The following is a 20,085-nucleotide window of genomic DNA, read 5'->3' on the forward strand; positions in this document are numbered from 1 at the left end:
GAGTGATGTCGAGAAAGTAGATAAGGAAAAGTTATTTACTTATTCCCATAATACAAGAACTAGGGGCCACCAAATGAAATTAATGGGCAGCAGATTTAAAACAAATCAAAGGAAGTTGTTCTTCACACAGCCCACAGTCAACTTGTGGAACTCCTTGCCTGAGGAGGTTGTGAAGGCTAGGACTATAACAACATTTAAAAGAGAACTGGATACATTCACGGAGGTTAAGTCCATTAATGGCTATTAGCCATGATGGGAGAGGAATGGTGTCCCTCGCCTCTGTTTGTCAGAGGGTGGAGATGGATGGCAGGAGAGAGATCACTTATGTTCCCTTCATATAGATTGAAGATGACATTCAGATGATTTGGCACTTATCTGAAGAGAGAACTAAGGCTATGTCTACACTACTGCAGTAAGTCAACCTAAGTTATGCAACTCCAGCTACGTTTTTCACATAGCTTAGGTCGACTTACTCCAGTGTCTATACAGCGCTGGGTCAACGGGAGACACTCTCCCATTGACTTACCTTACTCTTCTTGTTCAGGGTGGAATACCGGGTTGACCAGAGAGCGCTCTGCCAATTTAGAGGGTCTTCACTAGACCCGCTAAATCAACCCCTGGTGCATCAATCATCAGAGCATCGATCTGGTGGTAGTGTAGACATAGCCATAGTGTAGCTGTCAGATTCAGACTCCACTCTAGTGATGTTACCCTATGGCACTTAAGTGAACTTTGCACATAAATTTTGATGTGGCCAATTGAAGGCCTTCTTCTCACTGGTCAGTAAGAGCCATGCACCACTTTCAGGTTAAGCTGATAGTTGGACTTAGCCTGTTCAAAAGAAATGGCTGCCATCCAGAATTTCCCTTCTCCTCCTCCTTTCATACTTTCCAAGGAGGCAGCCAATCTGTTTTTGTGTCCTGACTTCACAACGGCCTATCCCAGGGCTTTTGGAAGCCAGATGATGTCAAGAACCAATGCAGGACAATTCTGTCACCAACAAATGTCTTCCACCTCTCCCCTCTCCCTGATGTAGGAACAGATCCCTGCTAGCAGGGATAAAGCTCATGGGATGGGAAGAACAGAGCCATATGGTGCTCTCCTCTAGGCTGAGCTCTGCATGGCAGCGCTGGTGCTCACACTGCCAGCAATGAGGACAAGAGAAGTGTGAACCAGGGCCTCGGGGCAGCCCTGACCTCTCCCCAGCCTCTTGTCCTAAGCGCAGGTGGAAGAGCAGTTGGAGGGGGGTGTTATTTACATTTGGTGAGTAGAGGATTCTGGACCTGGTATGTGGGAATAAAGAGCAATATACCATCACTTCCTCATCAAATTTGACCCTTGCCCAGTATTCCAGATTGAAAAACAAATCTGGGTTCCTTTCACTGTACTCTTGTGAAGCAAGTAGCTAAAGCTACTGAAAGTTAATGTAAAGAGCCCATTCTAACTCCATGCTCACAATTCCTTGTTTCTTTCTGTTAGGTGGTATATTTCTCTGCTACTTATCCATACGTCATGCTGGTTATCCTGTTCTTCCGTGGAGTGACACTGCCTGGGGCAAAGGAAGGCATTTTATTCTATATCACTCCTAACTTCAGTAAGCTTTCTGATTCTGAGGTAAACATTTAATTCTTGTAAACCAAAGTTCCATGCTAATTGCTCACCATTAACAGAGTATCTAAGCAGCCATCAAAGTGTACATCTATGCATAGTAAAAAAAAAATTGCTTTCTGCAATTAGGTCTGGCTGGATGCTGCCACACAGATTTTTTTCTCCTATGGTTTGGGTCTTGGTTCACTGATTGCTCTTGGAAGTTACAACCCTTTCCACAACAATGTTTACAGGTAAACATATTGTTATTTGTATTATAGTAGGACTTAGACATCCCTACTGAGATCAGGGCCGCACTGTGCTGGTGGCTGTACAAGTATGTAGCAAGAAACATTTCCGGATCCTAAGATTAAATAATCTAAATAGAAAAGACCAAAGTAGTAGTATCCCCATTTTACTAAAAGGGAATTGAGGCCCAGAGAAATTGTGACTTGTCCAAGGTCACAGAGGAAGTATGTCAAAGAATTGAATCCAGAAGTGCTGAGTCCCCAGTCAAGTGCCTTAAACATAAGACTATCATCCTTCCTCTCAATGAGGATAATAGAAAGTACTGGAAGGTAATCAGTATTACTTTATTTATTAGTCTAATGCACCTCTTTCTTTGTTTCAGGGATTCCATCATAGTGTGCTGCATAAATTCATGCACAAGTATGTTTGCTGGCTTTGTCATCTTCTCCATTGTTGGATTCATGGCTAATGTCACAAAGAGGTCTCTTGCAGATGTTGCAGCATCAGGTAGGCAACCTATTTCTTTAAGCAATTCAGTCGTATCCATTAGTCTGTTTACAGCAATATATATTTTATCCAATAATTCCATTTAATTATTTGTTCACACTTAAGATAGTCCAAGAAAGGTTTTAGGGCTTGCTGGAGCACAAGACTCTCATGCTGCTTTGCAGTTAAGATAAAGATGTGTAATGAAGAATGGAATTTCATTCTGTAGTAACCCTTAACCTATTTTGAAATGTATTTTTACAACGCACTAACTCCAAGATGTGTAAAGGTTTACATTATCCAGTAAAGGGCATATGAAAGGATTAACTAGCAGGTGTTGAGACAGGTGGAAAGTTGCAATGAAACAGGGAACTTTGGAAACACCTGTTGAGTTTTTGCTTAGTTTGATTTCAGTGAACTAAAACTAAAAGTGATGGTCAGTTGAAATGTCCATGTTTCCACCTGGTTTGGAGCTAAACCATGAATCATCCCAGGTTCACTCAGAAAACTTCTGATATTGAGAAAGTTTCCACAAACCTACTCTGAGTTCTGAGCTTCCAACAAAATCAGGCTGGTTTCACCATTTTTGTTCCAAACGGTTGCACAACCTGTGTCTACCAAAAGAGGCAATAGCCAGGGGCCAGAATCAGGGCTGTCCTTAGGATTTATGGGGCCCTATGCAGTATTATTAAACTGGTGCCCCTATCCCCGATGGCAGCCCGGGCTTGCATGTGTATTTTAGATCAGGGTGGTCTTTTGAAGGATTTATTTAAAAAACTATATGTCTGAAGATCCAAGCATTTATGACTAAAGATTAATACTCAGATTGTGCATCTAAAAATCTATGCAAGGATTTTTTAGATATGTGATTTTATAATCTTCAGCAACACACTAATTAAATATTTTTAAAGCAAATTTTAAACTAAGGTCCTGTAGACTAACATTTTCTGAGTAAAGTAAATATTACAGTGATGCACAACAGTTTTTGTCAGTAAATTCAGAAACTGACAGTATATACCTGGGGATTGGCAAATGCTTGTTAAATGGCTTCATTACCACTTGAATGGCTCTTTAACAGTTTCAATGTTGTGCTAATAGGTCTGGCAGGCTGGAAGGCTATTTCACTTTTAAGTACTAGATCCCCTCTGGAGGAAAACTCACCAGGCTGCAGCAGGCAGCTGTGTTGGGAACTTGCAGGAAGGGTCAGAACAGAGATAGGAACTGGTGTGAGGGTGGACACGAAGACTGATTATTGACAAATTATTGATCACAATTGATTATCAACATATTTAATATTTCCCCTATTAGGCCCTTCAGCTCCTTGTTAACTCAGTTGCACCTTATACACACATACACATACAAAGAGAGAGATTAATATGAATTGTCTCTCAAGGCAGTCCAGAATAGGAAGGGCCAGCTCGACCATTTTTGCCGCCCCAAGCAAAAAAAAAAGCCACTACCAAAGCAAAAAAAAAAAGGCCGCCCAGACTGTGCCACCCCAAGAATGGACGGAATGCCACCCCTTAGCATGTGTTGCTTCCTCCGCTGGTTCCTGAAGCCGGCCCTGAGTATAGGGCCCTACAGCAGTGAACACTGAACAGGATGACTGCCTAACTGAGTTACTTACTAGCAAACCCAGCTCTTAGGGCACCTACTAGGGATCCAGCTTGTGCTAAGGAAAATGGATGACAGGGACTGCTACTTACAGGAGACAATATTAACAAATGGGGACACGTTCTGCCAGTCTGGTGCTTAACTGGGTGTTAAACAGGTGTGAAAATCTGAGCACCAGACCTTTGCTGTGGTGGGTCCCAAAGTAGAATAAATACAGATGAAATGCAGTGACCATCAGTTCTGTTTGTCTGTTTTTACTCATTCATCCATTATTTGATTGTCTGACTTTCCAATATGGTCATTACTTTTTCCTTACTGACTTATTTTCTAGGTACATAACCCTGTGACCCTCCAAGTCAATGGCAAAACTTCTGTTAGCAATGGGAGCAGGATTTGGCCCCTTATCAGGACAATAAGCTGGGTCTCCTGGTTAGCAGGAATCTGCTGTATTTTGCTTGAAATTCACTGACTTGACCTCAAGTGAAAAAGCTTAGCTTACTAGAGCTGATGCTTGCCACGACTCAGTTGCCATGCCAGGTATCCATACAGATACACAGCAACTGTAACCTCATGTTTCCGAGTAGCAGCCGTGTTAGTCTGTATCCGCAAAAAAAACAGGAGTACTTGTGGCACCTTAAAGACTAACAAATTTATTTAAGCATGAGCTTTCGTGAGCTACAGCTACAGCTCACTTCTTCGGATGTAACCTCATGGAGGAACATGCTGATAACTGTAAGTCACTGGCTGAGGGACACCAGAGTAGTGTGTCTTACCATGTTATTATGAATAACCCAATTATAAAATACCGTCTGGTCTTCTAATGAATAGAACTTGAATCCCAAGAACATTAACAGTCTTAAGTAGAACATAGGTGCAGAGGAGTTAGCCAGAAACCTAAGGACATGTAAAGTTCCCATTCGATGGCTGTGAAAGTCAATGGTGTGAGAAATAACTTTCTTGAGTTGTGCACTTGATTTCTATGTGACAGCATAAAGATTTCCAGTGGCACCTGTGAACAGTTGCCAACAATTCCAAACCTGGGTGCCAAACATTAGGCTCCTAAATGCATTCTAAGGCACCTGAGGCTCAGATCCACAAAGGTCCTTAAGTCCCCATTTTAGGCTCTACTGTGGTCCACAAAAGTCCTGTTAGGCTGCCACTGAACACTGTAGGTACCTAAACTCACTTGGTGCCTGTGTGTTTGCAGTAAAACTTCCCTCCTGCCTTTAGGAAACTGCACTGCTGCCTCACTCTAGACATCCAGTCACCTGTCTCATGTCTAAGTGCCAGAGCAATCCACAGAGCAGGGGAAGACAGGCATTTGTCTGCCTAGCTCATGTGCAGGGCCTGATCCGATACTCACACTCAGTCACCGCCTACTGGATCGGGTTCCATTCAAATTCAGGCCAGAGGTGGTGGTGGCCATACCCTGCTTATAACTGTTGCCCAGTGGTTAGAGCACTGTCTTAGGATGTGGGAGACTCAGGTTTAATTCCCCCCGCTGTCTGAGGACGTGAGAGGATTTGAACAGGAGTGTTTTTCTCAGGTGAGTGCTCTGCCCATTGTGCTAAGAGGGGCTCCCTCAGTCTCTCCTGTTGAAGCTGTTCCACTGTGGATAAATACTTAAATTGTCCTTGGGCCAGAGAGAGAGTGAGCATCCCTCTTAAGCCTGGTGGTTGGGGCACCCACCTTGGAAGACCCAGGATCCAGTCCCCGCCACTCCAATGTCTTTTTCCATCAGAAGATCCCTCGGCTCAGTGGTTAAAGCATTCTGTTAGGGGTGTGGGAGACCTCTGTTCAAATCTTTTCTCCCCGTCAGGCAGAGGAGGGAACTGAACCTTGGTCTCCCACATCTCAAGTGAGTCCTATTAATACTATGCTAAAGGTTCTAAGGTTGGCAGCAGCACCACTATCACCTCCAACTCTTGGCAAGATCTCGTGGGCTCTTCCTTACAATGTGAGATGAGCAGAAAGGAAACAGAAACAACGAGAATGTTTTCAGTGTGGGTCATTCTCTCTTTACAGTTTGGTTCTTACATTTTTTAAATAACAGACAAATATCAGAATGACCCAGAAGTACAGAATAGTTATGAGAGCAGTACAGTTATGGGGAAATTATTAAATGACCTTTCTGAATTTAAAAAAAAAAACACTTTCAACCCAGTTTACAAAAAAGCACTCTGTGTTAAGTAAAACACAGTTAATATGCTAAGAGATCATGAGTGGGCTAGTAATGTTTATTTTGTGTCATAATTATGTTTGGGTTTTTTTCCCAAAATACTACTCTACCTAGTGATGTTTGGACAGTGGAGAGAGAGTTAAGACAGAAGTGGACTAGTTCAGAGAGCTGTGTTGGTTTCTAATCTTGAATCAAACTCTTCTAATGTTGATATAGGACTTAATGTACATGGTACTTATTTTGGATTTTATTTGTCAATATTTTTTTCTTCCACATATTCAGAGCTTCACATCTCTTTGATTCTGAAAAAGTAATATGCAGTATCATGAATCTATGATATGGCTGTCTTTGGACTTAGGTTTTAATCAATATTATCAGCAGCTGCTCTTGTAAAGAGCCTTTCTGTAGAATCAGAGAGCACATGACTCTCTGCTCTGTATAGTGCTGTAATGCTACTTCTCTCAGCAATGTTGGTATAATAGAATATGCAAATAGTAATGAAAAATAACAGCCAGATGGCATTCCCTAGATTTCACAAACAGGAGATAGGCTACATAAATTGGGAAAGGCATCTTATGACATTTGCTATGGCTCTGGCTTTTGAAATATTATGTATATTTCATTTGACAATTACACTACAGATGCTGTGCAACAGCCAGATCTGGTTTGGCAGTTCCATATTCCTGCTGGGATTTGATTTTGGAAGCAGACTCTGTTTTGCTTATCAACTCATGAAGCAACACTGGAAAAAATGTGGTTCATATCCTGCGATTTGGATTAAGCTGTGAATAATGTTTGCTCCCTTTTGTTAGGTGTAGAGCATCATTATTATTAGAAAGGAGCTTGGGTCCACATGTGGATTTCATACATTATATATTATGTGCACATTAGTTCAAGGGTGTTTGGAGCTGGGATTTTTGGTCTGGTCCAGAGATAGGAACCAATTCCCAAATTTGGATGCAGATCCTAGTTCAGAATCCACAACCCAAAATTATGGAGCAATGCAGATCTGCTATATTGGATTGGGCCCACCTCTAATATTCTTTTTAAGCATGTAGGCTTGATAATACATGACATCTTTTCTGATGGGGTTGCAAGATGCAATCTGAAATATTTGGTCTTTGAGTCCTGATATAGTTATTCCTGACATCATTTTCTTTAAATGCTCCAATTTAATTTTGTAAAAAGTTGTACGAAGCAAGAGAGTTTTAAAGACACTACCATCACAACCTCTGCTCTGTTTCATTGGTGCATATGAACACAGCAAAAGCAAGGGCATATTTCTCTTTCTGGGATTTTTGCCATGTGGGAGGCATTCCAATCATATTTAATAATGGTGATCAGCAAAGGTCAAAGTATATGCAATGAGGATATTGGAAGGTAAGCATCTTGGAAGATGATAACATTCAGATATCTAATGTTGTTTGCTGCTTTGCTGTTCCAAAAGCTACAATATGTCCCCGCCAGTTATCACAGATGTACTTATTTTCTGTGAAAACTGAATAAAGATTATATTAAATTTACAGTTAATAACTAGGATATCCACTTTAGGAAGAGGCACTCCAATTTTATTTCTATGATTACTTTAGACTACTATGAGTTTCGCCATCAGCGTACCAACAGCTAGTTCCCAGTGTGCTGAGACAACAAAAACACACTCTTTCCTATTTTAATAAGGGTCATTTTCCCCCTTCACCTTCCACCCTTGTGCTTCATAGTAAAAAGACCATGAATACTGGGACCATTGCTGTTCTATGTATTCATAAATGATCTGGACAAAGGAGTGAACAGTGACATGGCAAAATTTGTGGTTGACACAAAATGACTCAAGATATTTAAGTCCAAAGTTGAAAGCAAAATATTACAGAAGGATCCCCCTAAACTAGGTGACTGGGCAACAAAATGGCAGCTGAAATTCAATGCTGAAAAGTGCAAAGTAATGCACATTGGAAAGAATAATCACAACTACACATACAAAATGGTGAGATCTAAATTAGCTGTTACCACTTGTAACCGGGTCCTTTCCTCGGCCCCCCCTGCTGCTGAGCTCTTTGCTGTTCCAATAAAGCACTGTGAGCCATGTCTTGATGCAGCACCCGTGGCTTTTACTCACACACAGTTCCCACCACCAGTGATACTATTTACAGAGCCTTACAGGTCTTACTATCTCCTCTTTTACAGGGAGTCTCTCCCAGCCTGGAGACTACCCTTTCCCTGGCCATTCCCCCCCGCTCTGGCTGCCAGCCAGCCTTTGTGGCTCTTCAATCTGCAGGCCCACAGGTGCAGCCAGTTCCAGAGGCCAGGCACCAGACTTCTCCCCAGCCCCAATCTATTTCCCCTGATTGGGGCTGGCTGAGCAGGGGCTAATTAGGTGTCCTTGCAGCAGCACCCTGCTACATACCTCCCCCCTTAAGCTGGCGCCAGGCCTGGTCTCCCTCAACCTCGCTTCCTTCGGCCTGGGACAATACTATGCGGTGGGGCCCCCTGCCCAGCTGAGGGACCCCCAGGAACAACCCGCTGGGGCTTTGGCACACGCCACCCACAAAAGGTGCATTCAGTAGGGGGTGGGGCACCCCACAGGTCCACCCTCACCCAGAGGTCCTCACACCATTCACACAGCTGGGCCGGCCGGTCCCGAGGCTCCCGAGGCTCCTCCTCCTGCTTCACTGGGGGTGTTGACTCAGAGCCCGCTGCTCCGAGTTGGCCCCCCGGTTCCGGTCCAGGCCCTCCGCCCCTGTGCTGCGGGGCCTCCCCCTGCTGATCGTCTTCTACCTCCCCAAGGGCTCCCTCCCCCAGGTGGTCCTGTCCCAGGAGCTCCCTGGGCTTCTCAGTCATTCCCCCCTGTTTGCTATTTTGGCTCAGTTGTCTAGGCTGTTCTAATTTTCCCCCTGGAGGTTGTAGGGCCTTCCCTTGCTCCGGATCCGCCTCTCCCAGGGCCTTGCCCTCCCTTTCCAGGGTTCTCTTTCCCAGTCGCTTCCCCACATCCGCCTTTCCCCTCAGGGGAAAGCACCAGTCCTGCCCTAGGACCACGGGGTAAGCTAACCCTTCAATTACCCCCACCCGCTTCCAGGTAAACCGCCCGTCCACTTCAAGAGGTACCTGGGCCACGGGACAACATTCCCTATCCCCATGGATGCATTCCACCCACATCCGTCCCCCAGGGATAAGCCAGTGCGGCTTCGTGTCCACCAGACCCCTCTGGGGTCTTTTCCCTACCCGCACCGGGATGGTGGCCAACCCACGCCTCCTTTCCCCTACCCCACTCCTAGTCCATCCACAAAAGTCCGCCGCCCCGTACTCCATCACCGGGCAGTCCCGACTTTTGTGTCCCAGCTGACCACACCGCTAACACACGAGCTGCCCCGGGCGGCTAGGGGTCCCCTTGGGCTCCTCCCATCGTTTATCCGGCAGCTTCACCCCGCCGTGCTCACGGGGTTCCTGCCCCCCTCTGGGTCCCACGGGACTCAGTGATCCCTCACTGGGAAGTCAACCTCCACATACTCCTCGGTCCTTTGCACGGCCGCTTCCAGAGTGGCCGGCTGATGTCGCCTCACCCAAACCCGCACACTGTCAGGGAGGCCCTGTAGAAACTGTTCAAGGACCACCTGGTCCATTATCTAGCCCACCATGTGGGCATCGGGCCTCAGCCACCGGGTTGCCCAGTCCGTTAACTTTTGCGCAAAGGCCCGGGGTCACACGCGCCCTGTCCACCAGGCTGCCCAAAGCTTCTGGCGGTATTTCTCGGCCGACAGCCTGAGGCGGTCCAAGATTGCCGCCTTCACCGCATCGTAATCCCTGGCTTGGGTCTCCGTCAGGGCCATATACACGGCCTGTGCCTCCCCGGTGAGATAAGGGCCCAGCCGCAGGGCCCAGACGGTCCGGTCCCAACCAGCGCCCAGGGCCACCCGCTCAAAGGTACCCAAAAAGGCATCGGGGTCATCGGCGGTCATTTTACAAAGGCTGAGGCCTGGAGTCTGGGTACCATCTCCCACAGCAGGACTCACCAATCTCTGCAGGAGCTGTTTCTGTACAGTCGACTGCTCTTTGATGAAGTCCTGGAGGGCTTTCTGCTGCTCTGTCTGCCAAACAAGGAGAGCCTGCCGCTCCACCTGGTGGGACTCCTGGAAGGACTGTAGCGTCTTTTGCATTTCAGTCTGTTGCTCAGCAAGCCATTGCAGGGTGCTCTCCATGCCCAGGCCGCCACACTGCGTCTATGGCAAGGATCCCGGACAAGCCCCCACATGTAACTGGGTCCTTTCCTCGGCCTCCCCTGCTGCTGAGCTCTTTGCTGTTCCAATAAAGCACTGCGAGCCTTTTCTTGATGCAGCACCCGTGGCTTTTACTCACACACAGTTCCCACCACCAGTGGTACTATTTACAGAGCCGTACAGGTCTTACTATCTCCTCTTTTACAGGGAGTCTCTCCCAGCCTGGAGACTACCCTTTCCCTGGCCATTCCACACACCACCCCTCCCCCCCTCTGGCTGCCAGCCAGCCAGCCAGCCAGCCTTTATGGCTCTTCAATCAGCAGGCCCACAGGTGCAGCCAGTTCCAGAGGCCAGGCACCAGACTTCTCCCCAGCCCCAATCTATTTCCCCTGATTGGGGCTGGCTGAGCAGGGGCTAATTAGGTGCCCTTGCAGCAGCACCCTGCTACACCACTCAAGAAGGAGATCTTTGAGTCATTGTGGATAGTTCCCTGAATACATCTGCTCAATGTGCAGCATCAGTCAAAAACTCAAACAGAATTTTAGGAACTATTAGGAAAGGAATAGATAATAAAACAGAAAATATCATAAATCCACGGTACACCCACACCTTGAATACAGTGTGCAGTTCTGGTTGCCTCATCTTAAAAAATATATATTAGAATTGGAAAAGGTACAGAGAAGGGCCAAGAAAATAAGAAGGGCCATGGAACACCTTCCATACGAAGAGAGATTAAAAAGACGGAGACCGTTCATCTTAGAAAAGCGACGTTTAAGGGGGGACATGGTAGAGGTCAATAAAATCATGAATGGTTTGGAGAAAGTGAATAGCGAAATGCTACGTACCACTTCATATAACACAAGAACTAGTCATCACCAGATGAAATTAATAGGCAGAAGATTTAAAACTAACAAAAGGAAGTACTTCTTCACATATTGCGAAGTCATCATGTGAAACTCATTGCCAGGGGATGTTGTGAACTGAGTTCAAACAATAATTAGATAAATTCATGGAGGATAGGTCCATCAGTGGCTATTATCCAGATGGCCAGGAATGCAACCTCATGCTCCGGATATCCTTAAACCTCCACCTGCCAGAAGCTGGTGCTGGATGACAGGATGGATCATTCAAAATTGCCCTGTTCTGTTCATTCTCTCTGAAGCATCTGGCCCTGACCACTGTCAGAAGACACTTCTTATGTTAGAGTAATGTATATTGCAATAGAAATCATCCCATGGAATAGCAAATGGTCCTATTCTAAATATTGGAAAGTGAATCTGCATCTCTATCAGAGCGATCTTTGATATTCATTTTATCTATTCTGCATATATCAGAGGGGAATTGTCTCCACATTTCCTAAGAACTGTTCTGGCTGTAGTTACAGCTATCACCAACTGTTTGAGTGTAGGTTAAAGGCAGAGATAATTCACCAAGGAGCCTGAAGATGCAAATTCTGTCCCAGGGAGGCAAGCATATTTGCAGTATTGAAACTCACAAAGGCAGCCTTTTAGGAGCAGCATTTTGAAATACTTCTAATTTACAACATTTGAATCGGAGATACCACTCACTTCTTTCCCTATAGCAGAGTCTATTTTCTCTCTATTATTTCCGTGATATAGCTATCCCACCCCAACTTGCACCTCATTAGTCTTCAGACTGTCAAACAAACCAAAAACACAAGTACCATAGAGTGCAAATACTTTCACCATCCTGTTGCATTGTATCAAAGCTAAAATAAAGATATACAATTAATAACCCATCTCTTGTTTCTGTTACCAGGTCCTGGACTGGCATTTTTAGCTTATCCAGAAGCCGTGACACAGTTACCTATCTCTCCATTGTGGGCAATTCTGTTCTTCTCCATGTTGCTTATGCTTGGAATTGACAGCCAGGTAATGTTGCTTACTGTTGATTCTTTTAAAAATACTTTATTTTCTGTAATATGTATGGTATGACATGACGAACAGTATGCAGTGTTGTTGTAGCCATGTTGGTGCCAGGATATTAGAGAGGCAAGGTGAGTGAGGTAAATATCTTTTAATGGTGATTCACCTTGTCTTTCTAATGACAGACAGTATCTCTTTCTGTGCATTTCACACTGTAAGCTATCATTGAGTACAGGACCACTTCTAGTCCAATGGGTGGAAAGCTGAGGGAGGGGACCTAAGGGTTTGGGATATTCTGAAGGCCAGCAACTGGTACTGAGCCACTTTCCTTTCCACAGGAACTGCTAGTTCCAAACCTCAGAGTCAACGGCTACAACAAAAGTAGGTACAGTATGCAGGATATGTACTCTGCAAACAAAAGGGCCTCCCCCTTAATTATTAACAATTTTATATTGTTGATTATATACATTTCTGAGGTGTCCGTCACTGAGGCAATATTTGGACATAATTTAAAGGTTTAGATGCAACAAGTATTTCCTGACAAAGGAATTATATACACTATGGCTCCCTGCAGTGCCTGACTTAACAGCTACACTGATAGCTGGAAACGTCTAGCTAGTAAACCAAGTGGAGGGGGCCTCAAGAACCTACAGCTAGCAGAGGGTGTGGACCAAAAGGCCATGTTGCATCTCATTCTAAATGTAGTAAATTGCAGAATTAGAAGTATAACCCATAGGTGCAAATTCAAGAGGCAAATGGCTACTACTGAGAAACCTTGTCTCTGGCACCTGAGGGACAAACAGAAGAGAGACAGCCTAGCACAGTTGTCATTGTAGTGTGTGGAAAGGAATCAGGTCTCTGAGATACTGGGGCCTAAACCAGAAAGGACTTTATACATGTTAACCTTAATCTTGAATTTCACCTGGGAATGAATAGTCAGTACAGAGCTCGGCTGTTCTGCCAGTTTGCCATACTGAAAAACAAGAAGTGAAAGAATCACACTTTGGAGAAAATCTTTTCAGGACTTAGAGTGCTTATAACAACTGGAAAACTTCATACAGCTGCAAGAACATATTTCCAGCACAGAAAGGGACTAGGTGGCTTATATTTTAATTGCCAAAGGAGTGATAGTATTAGCATTTTCTCTAAATTCCATTAATTTACAAAATACCTTTGTAGACCATGATTCTTCCACTGGTCACGAGCATGAAATCCCTGTATAAAGCCGTTCTGAAGTTGATCATAGATGCAGGGATCCATGAACACAGTTGCAGTGTAAGGGGCCTTAGCAAATAACAATTCTCCATTTGATTAGTAAATCATATGGCATTGATAGTACATATGCGAACCTGCAGGACTGCTTAAATATGACTAGTACTGCAATAGTCTTTAATTAATTAGAACCAACTTCTGTGTTTTTCTGATTGATTGCTGCCATTGCCAAGAAGTGTTTAAAAAAAAAGAAAAGAAAAGAAAACCAAGGCATTTTGACAAGAGATATGAAAAGAAACCAAAGATTCTTATTTTTGATATTTCCTTCGTCAAGCCTGGAGTTCATTGAAAAACAATAAACCACAACATTCACTCTGAGGAACTACTGTGAAATTAATTGGGTCAAAAATATTCTTGAGAGATCTTGTCTCTAGGCTACTGTAACAGCTGAGGAAGATAGTCTAATATTATTACAAACAAGATATGTCCACAGGCTGTCAGGCTTTCTTCTTTTTTCTGTCTAACTGCTCCATCAGTTATAGTGCATGAAATGTTTCATTAATAAGAAGAACTGCAAATATTGGCTAAGTCATTATTTCACTTCTAAAAATGACTGTAACTTCACATACAGCAGGCTTACATGATTTCAGTTGTCATCACAGAAATAACTTTCTATTGGTCATTTTTCTTAGGTTTCCCCATGGGGTTTCAGATCCTCAGCTGGTGTAGACTGGCATTATTCCATTGACTGAATGGAGCTATGGTGATATACACCAAATGAGGATCCAACCCTGAGTTTTTCACCTTCCAATGGAGGTGCCCAGTCTGGCAAGCTTTTATGCATTATTTAATGTTCTGCATGTAAGAAATCCCAAACAAGCACATGCACAATTGTTTGCTTAGGCTATATGCACTTCTTCCATCACAAAAGAAACAACACTTGATCGTACGAAGCATATGTTAATTTGTAAGAGTTGTGCCTGAAGGATAATTTTTTTTGTAGATTTTAATAACCAGTAAAAGGGATTTTCAAAAGTGTTCAGCATTGGCCTGTGGTTGCATCTACTGAATTTTCCATTGACTTCAATGGGAGCAGCTGGAGGGCAGAGCTGAATGCTTTTGAAAATGTTGCTCTAAATCTAACACCGCAGTTTTATTGTGTTGTGTATAACCTGTAACTCTACTTGCAGTTCTGTACTGTGGAAGGATTCATAACAGCTTTGGTGGATGAATTTCCAAAGTTATTACGCACTCGAAGAGAAATCTTCATTGCTGTAGTATGCGTTATTTCCTATCTGATAGGACTGTCCAACATTACTCAGGTAAGTTTTATATAAAGGGATTTTTATTTTGCAAGCTTACCTACAATGTTTATAGTTTCAATCAACTTCACTAAGAAGGTGAAGAATGGAAAAAACCCTCCACTGTGGCTATAAGGTTAATATATTTATAAGGAAATCTACTAAAGAGGGCAGAAAGTGGAGATTGACAAAAACTATCATTACCCTCTAAAGATTTGCTCAAGATGCAAAGATTAGCATATTGAAGTCAATAGAGCTATGCTGATTTACCACAGTTGGGAATCTCATCCAAGGTTCCTAAGGATCTTTGAAATCCTTAAATGACAACACTATGAAACAAAAAAAGTATTATTATTAACATTTTTATTATGAATTGATTGGTTGCAAATTAGTTCAGAAAAATTACTGAGTGTAGAGCCAATCAGGGGTTTGTAATTTATATATGCAAGCTAATTAGTTAACATTATTCTAGTTCTTGGTAACTACTGATTTCCTAAAAGGAAATCAATACAATCTTAAGCATTATATAGCTTTTCAGAAAATTACTATATAAATTACAATTTTTAAATAATAATTATAAAATAGTAATAGATAACTACAAAAATATTAATGAGAAATGTTAACCTGTCTTCAAAACAAATACTAGATGAAATGTACTAACTTCAGTCATTTGTTTCTTGTATCTCGTAGGGTGGAATTTATGTGTTCAAGCTGTTTGACTACTACTCTGCAAGTGGAATGAGCCTATTGTTTCTTGTATTCTTTGAGTGTATCTCTATATCCTGGTGCTATGGTATGTGATATGTTTGTCTCTATGCTGCATGGGGTACTGAGACTATAAGTTTTTTGGAAAAGATGAGCCAATTTCACTTAAGACCCATTTTGTTCAGTATTCTGTTTACCTAAATGTGGGGCCAGACTTTGCTTTCATTTACATTGAGTACAACCTCCCAAGGGCTTGGAAGGTTATGCACATCTTAGTGTAGAATTTGGTTTATGGTGTATGCCTCTCTAAAACGCCCCAGAGAAGAATATCAATAGTTGTGAGAAGGAAAGTGACACACGTGTGTCTTCATATTTATTTGTAATCCTATGTTAGAATGAGGATGTTTTCTTCCAATCCAGCTCTATTTGCGTCTTCGCTGCTGGATGATACACAGATTGGCCCAATTTTTTTTTCTTTTGAAGATTAAAAGCCTTGCTGAAAAAAAGTTGCTGCCTGTGCACGAGCAAGGCAACAAAATGTATACAATATTCTGCCCTGGGTGTTTGCAAGTTTGATATTTGGTTAGGGCCCCAGTTCCATGCTTATGCCAAACATGGTCATGTCCATATGTGAATCTTTACGTAAAGGCTTTACTGACTACCGTTTGCCTCATTATGTTTGTCCAAGCCAGAATGGTAACAATCATCATTTCTGTGTCAGACAGGAACAATTTAACAACTTTTATTTTCATTGTGGGCTTGATCAAAAGCCCACGGAAGTCAGTAGGAGACTTTCCATTGCTTATAATGGGCTTTGAATGAGGTCTTTAATAGGAATAAACCATATTTGGATGGAAAGGAACAATACACCATATGAATCCAACATATGAATAAGAAAGAAATGTAACAGTAGGTATCCCAGATGAGGACAATATGCAGATCTTCAGGTTTGCACTTTTTGGAGGATGACAGAATAGTGGTACATTGTACACGTAAACAAAAACTGTTGTTTGCAATTAATGCATCTGTATAAGGTATTAAAGAACACTCTCATTCCCTTTCCTATTATGAAGGCTTCTTTAGAAAATCCCAGACTAAGTCTCTTGTATTCTAACAAAACTTGAGGAATTTTTGCTAACCTGAGTGTGTCGTCATTGCAATCTAATGATGTTAAGGAACTTTTCAGCATACTCCTGGTGCTAAACTGACTGCTGGCAGGAATGGGTACAACGTCACTGATTTGATGCATAGCCTCCTTTCTCAGTGTAGTGGAATGAGAACAATGTATAAAAGTCCTGTTTTTCATGCCATTTGCATGCATTTTTTCTCCTGTTCAGTTAACTGCAAAGTTTTTCATAGTCTGTATAGACTTCAAGAGAAATGCTCCTTGACCACATTACTAAATGTGCACTAAAAGGGTCTTTATTATCTCAGACCCATTATGCTTTCATCGTCTGGCAGACAAAAATTTCTTCTTTTTATTTCTATGTTTTAGGTGTTAACAGATTTTATGACAACATCCAGGAAATGGTGGGATACAGACCCTGCATCTGGTGGAAACTTTGCTGGTCTTTCTTTACTCCTATCATTGTGGCAGTAAGGAACAAAATTATTATTTATACTGTGATATGAAGGATACAAATGACTTCAATATGTGCTAGAATATAGTCATGCTATCTTAGCACATTAATACAAATCTTGACCGTTAAGACCAATATAAGAGAGAGAAGAATCAGGCCCCTGGAATGCCAATCTTTTGGAGTTGGTCTAAGAAACAAATGACATGCAGAATTCTAGGGTTTATACTTTCAGAAGTGGTGAGTAGCTTGATGGTGGAGATAGCAAATTGTGTATGGTATATCCTGTACCTTCAGGGTCGGCTCCAGCGTTTTTGCCACCCCAAGCGGCGGGGAAAAAAAAGCTGCAGAGGGACTTGCTGCAGAATTGCCGCTGAAGAGCCCCTTACCATTGGCCACCCCAAGCACCTGCTTGCTGCGCGGGTGCCTGGAGCCGGCCCTGTGTACCGTTAAACATAAGGCTGTCCTGTTTCAAGGTCTAGAATGCCACAAAAGTGCCCACTTCCTGTAAACTATATTCCTTCACTGGCATTACAAATACAGACAACAGAATGTGTAAGTGCTGCAAGCTGGAGTCACTTCCTTCATGGAATTCCGTTGACTGTGCCACCAGATTGAGTCATCAGCTGCTGGTATCTGCTTTGCTGACAAATCCAGATGAGTTTCTGTGCAACATAAACTATAGCTATATCTTTAACTGCATGAACCATATTTATTTCTCTCAGGATTAATAAGCAGAGAGAGGAGAACTGCAGCTTTTCTTTAACTAGAGTTTTGGTTAACCGAATTGGAGGAAATAGAGAGCTAAATTTAGGAGAAAATATTTAATGAACATTGCTGTGTCTCCTTACATCAGAAGGGTCTCAGCCAGAGGTGAAAGTAAGCTGGTACGGTCCAGTACGGCGTACCGCCAAGAGCCAGTACACTGTGCCGGACCACACTGGCTTCCGCGGCGGGAATTTAAAGGGCTCTGGGCTGCCCACTGCTGCAGGCAACCCAGAGCCCTTTAAATCGCACCCGCGGCTCCAGTGGCCAGGCTGGGGCCGAGATTTAAAGGGCTCAGAGCTCCCCACGGCTGCAGGAGCTCCAGGCCCTTTAAATCCCGGCCCCAGCCCGGCAAAGCTCAGGGTTCCCCATGGCGGCCGGAGCCTCAGGCCCTTTAATTTGCCCTTGAGCCCCCGGGGGCTCCCAGCCACCTCTGCAGCTTGGGAGCTTCTGGTTGATTTAAAGGCCCTGGGACTCCCAGCCTCAGCGGGTGCCCCAGGGCCTTTAAATCTTGAGGGGCCCCGCCTCTTCTGCTTGAGGCCATGCCTCTTCCAGGTGAGGCCACCCCCCGCCCCCTCTACTGGTAAGTCCTGTAAATTACTTTCACCCCTGGTCTCAGCCCTCCATTTTTCTGTTCCTCTCTCAACCTTCTCATCTTCAAGCTCATTGTCTCTGTGGGCACTCAACACAAAGATAATATTGAGAGATTTAACCCCACAAAAATAAGGCAGAAAAATCTTGAAACATTGCCCACTTGTGTGTATATGAGTTATGATTTCACCTTTCCAGGGATAATCAATAGGGCTGGTCAATGGAAAATTGGGGTTTTGACTAAAATGAAAATTTCCACAAAAAGTAACCACTTTCCTAAGAATTTTTCATTAGAAATCCAAAAAGCTAAAAAAACAGAAGCTTTCAGCGTTAGGGGTTTTCTTTTTTTATGAAAAGTTTAAAATTTCTGCTGACAGTTTTGACTTAAATGATTTTGTTTCTATCAATGTTTCTCATAGGTAAGGGAAGGAAACATTTTCTGATCATCTCTAATAACTGCATAGACCCCATTTGTATGTAAGCATGTATCTGACATTAAGCTTGTGATTTTACTGAAATTACTCTCATGCTTAAAATCAGACACATGCTTAAGTATCTTACTGAACATTTAAAAATTTGAGTTGAATATGTAGAGATGCAAAAATAGTTAATCAAGTGTCACATCATTTTCACATGAATCATGCAGGAAGTCTCATTTGAAGTTAATGGTCCAAATTCTGCTAGATGTTATACTGATGTGAATCTGCAGTAACTCTGTTGAAGCCAGTGATAAAAGCAGACTTGATGGAACATTCTCATTTGGTTCAGCAAATCCTTTCTACTGGTCAAATTAACGAATTTTTTTTATGGTTATGGCCAATATGTTAACAATATTATCTAATATTTTATTAATAAAAGCTAAAAATTTAATTGTATTGCATCATATATTATATTTAGTAGGGAGAAACACTAAACTAATTTTAAATATATTTACATTTAATTTCAATTATGTTATAAAAACTACAATTAATCTGAAAGTTTTACAAGTTACAAAAGGACTTTTCATTAACTTGCTCATAACAAGTCACTATATTCATTACAAAAACATATAATTCGGACTTTTAAGCCCTCTAGCTCACATTGTTCAATGTTATGTAATGTTCAATGTTATGAAAACTGCATAATGCATAAATAAAAAAGGTGAAGTTAGTTACTTTTCAAATAAATGGGATTTCCTGACTGCTGAGGAGTTTAAGCTTCAGCATAGCATCATGTTAATGTCATTCTTTAATATAAAGTGTATGGTTTCACAAAATGTTACAGGGAGTTCTTGGGAAAAAAAATCCCTAATGGCAGACAGAGCTGTCCCTAGGGACCTCCGGGCAGCACAGGGCCAGCAGCCAGGAGCCCCTGGACTTCCAAGAGCTAAGCAGATCAAAGCAAGCAGATCTATTACAGTGAGGAGATTTAAACGTCAAGACTCCTTAAAAGAAATAGAAAGGGAGGTGGATATTGTTTGCTGTTTTTTAAATTAAATAGGCAGCTAGTGTTGTTTTTAAAATTATTATGAAGAACAAATTTAAGCTTTGTCGTAACGTGCATTGTTTGCCTGGACTGCTCAGGGCCTGAATGCTTGTTTAGGAGGAACTCTTTGAGTTGGCTCCTTAATTACCTTCATGCTGTTTCACATCTGATACTCCTTGATGAAACATAGGAGCCTTGTTTTATAACAGGCGTATTCAAAGTGATACAAGCTAAGAAAGTTAGATCTTGGAAGAGTGTTGC

General features: G+C 42.6%; 1 protein-coding gene across 14 annotated transcripts in view; it reads left to right on the forward strand.

Moving 5' to 3' along the window:
- The window catches only part of SLC6A1 (solute carrier family 6 member 1), a 164,900-nt gene that overhangs the window by 102,438 nt on the left and 42,377 nt on the right, over positions 1-20,085 (forward strand). For all 14 annotated transcript variants that reach the window (XM_039481420.1, XM_039481415.1, XM_039481417.1 and 11 more), the window contains 7 exons: positions 1,480-1,614; positions 1,738-1,841; positions 2,219-2,343; positions 12,103-12,215; positions 14,612-14,743; positions 15,413-15,515; positions 16,923-17,023. In XM_039481420.1, coding sequence (XP_039337354.1) covers positions 1,480-1,614; positions 1,738-1,841; positions 2,219-2,343; positions 12,103-12,215; positions 14,612-14,743; positions 15,413-15,515; positions 16,923-17,023 — 813 coding nt within the window. The remainder of the gene's footprint in view (positions 1-1,479; positions 1,615-1,737; positions 1,842-2,218; positions 2,344-12,102; positions 12,216-14,611; positions 14,744-15,412; positions 15,516-16,922; positions 17,024-20,085) is intronic.

Source organism: Mauremys reevesii, linkage group 7 (genome assembly GCF_016161935.1).
Source record: "Mauremys reevesii isolate NIE-2019 linkage group 7, ASM1616193v1, whole genome shotgun sequence".
NCBI lineage: Eukaryota > Metazoa > Chordata > Testudines > Geoemydidae > Mauremys > Mauremys reevesii.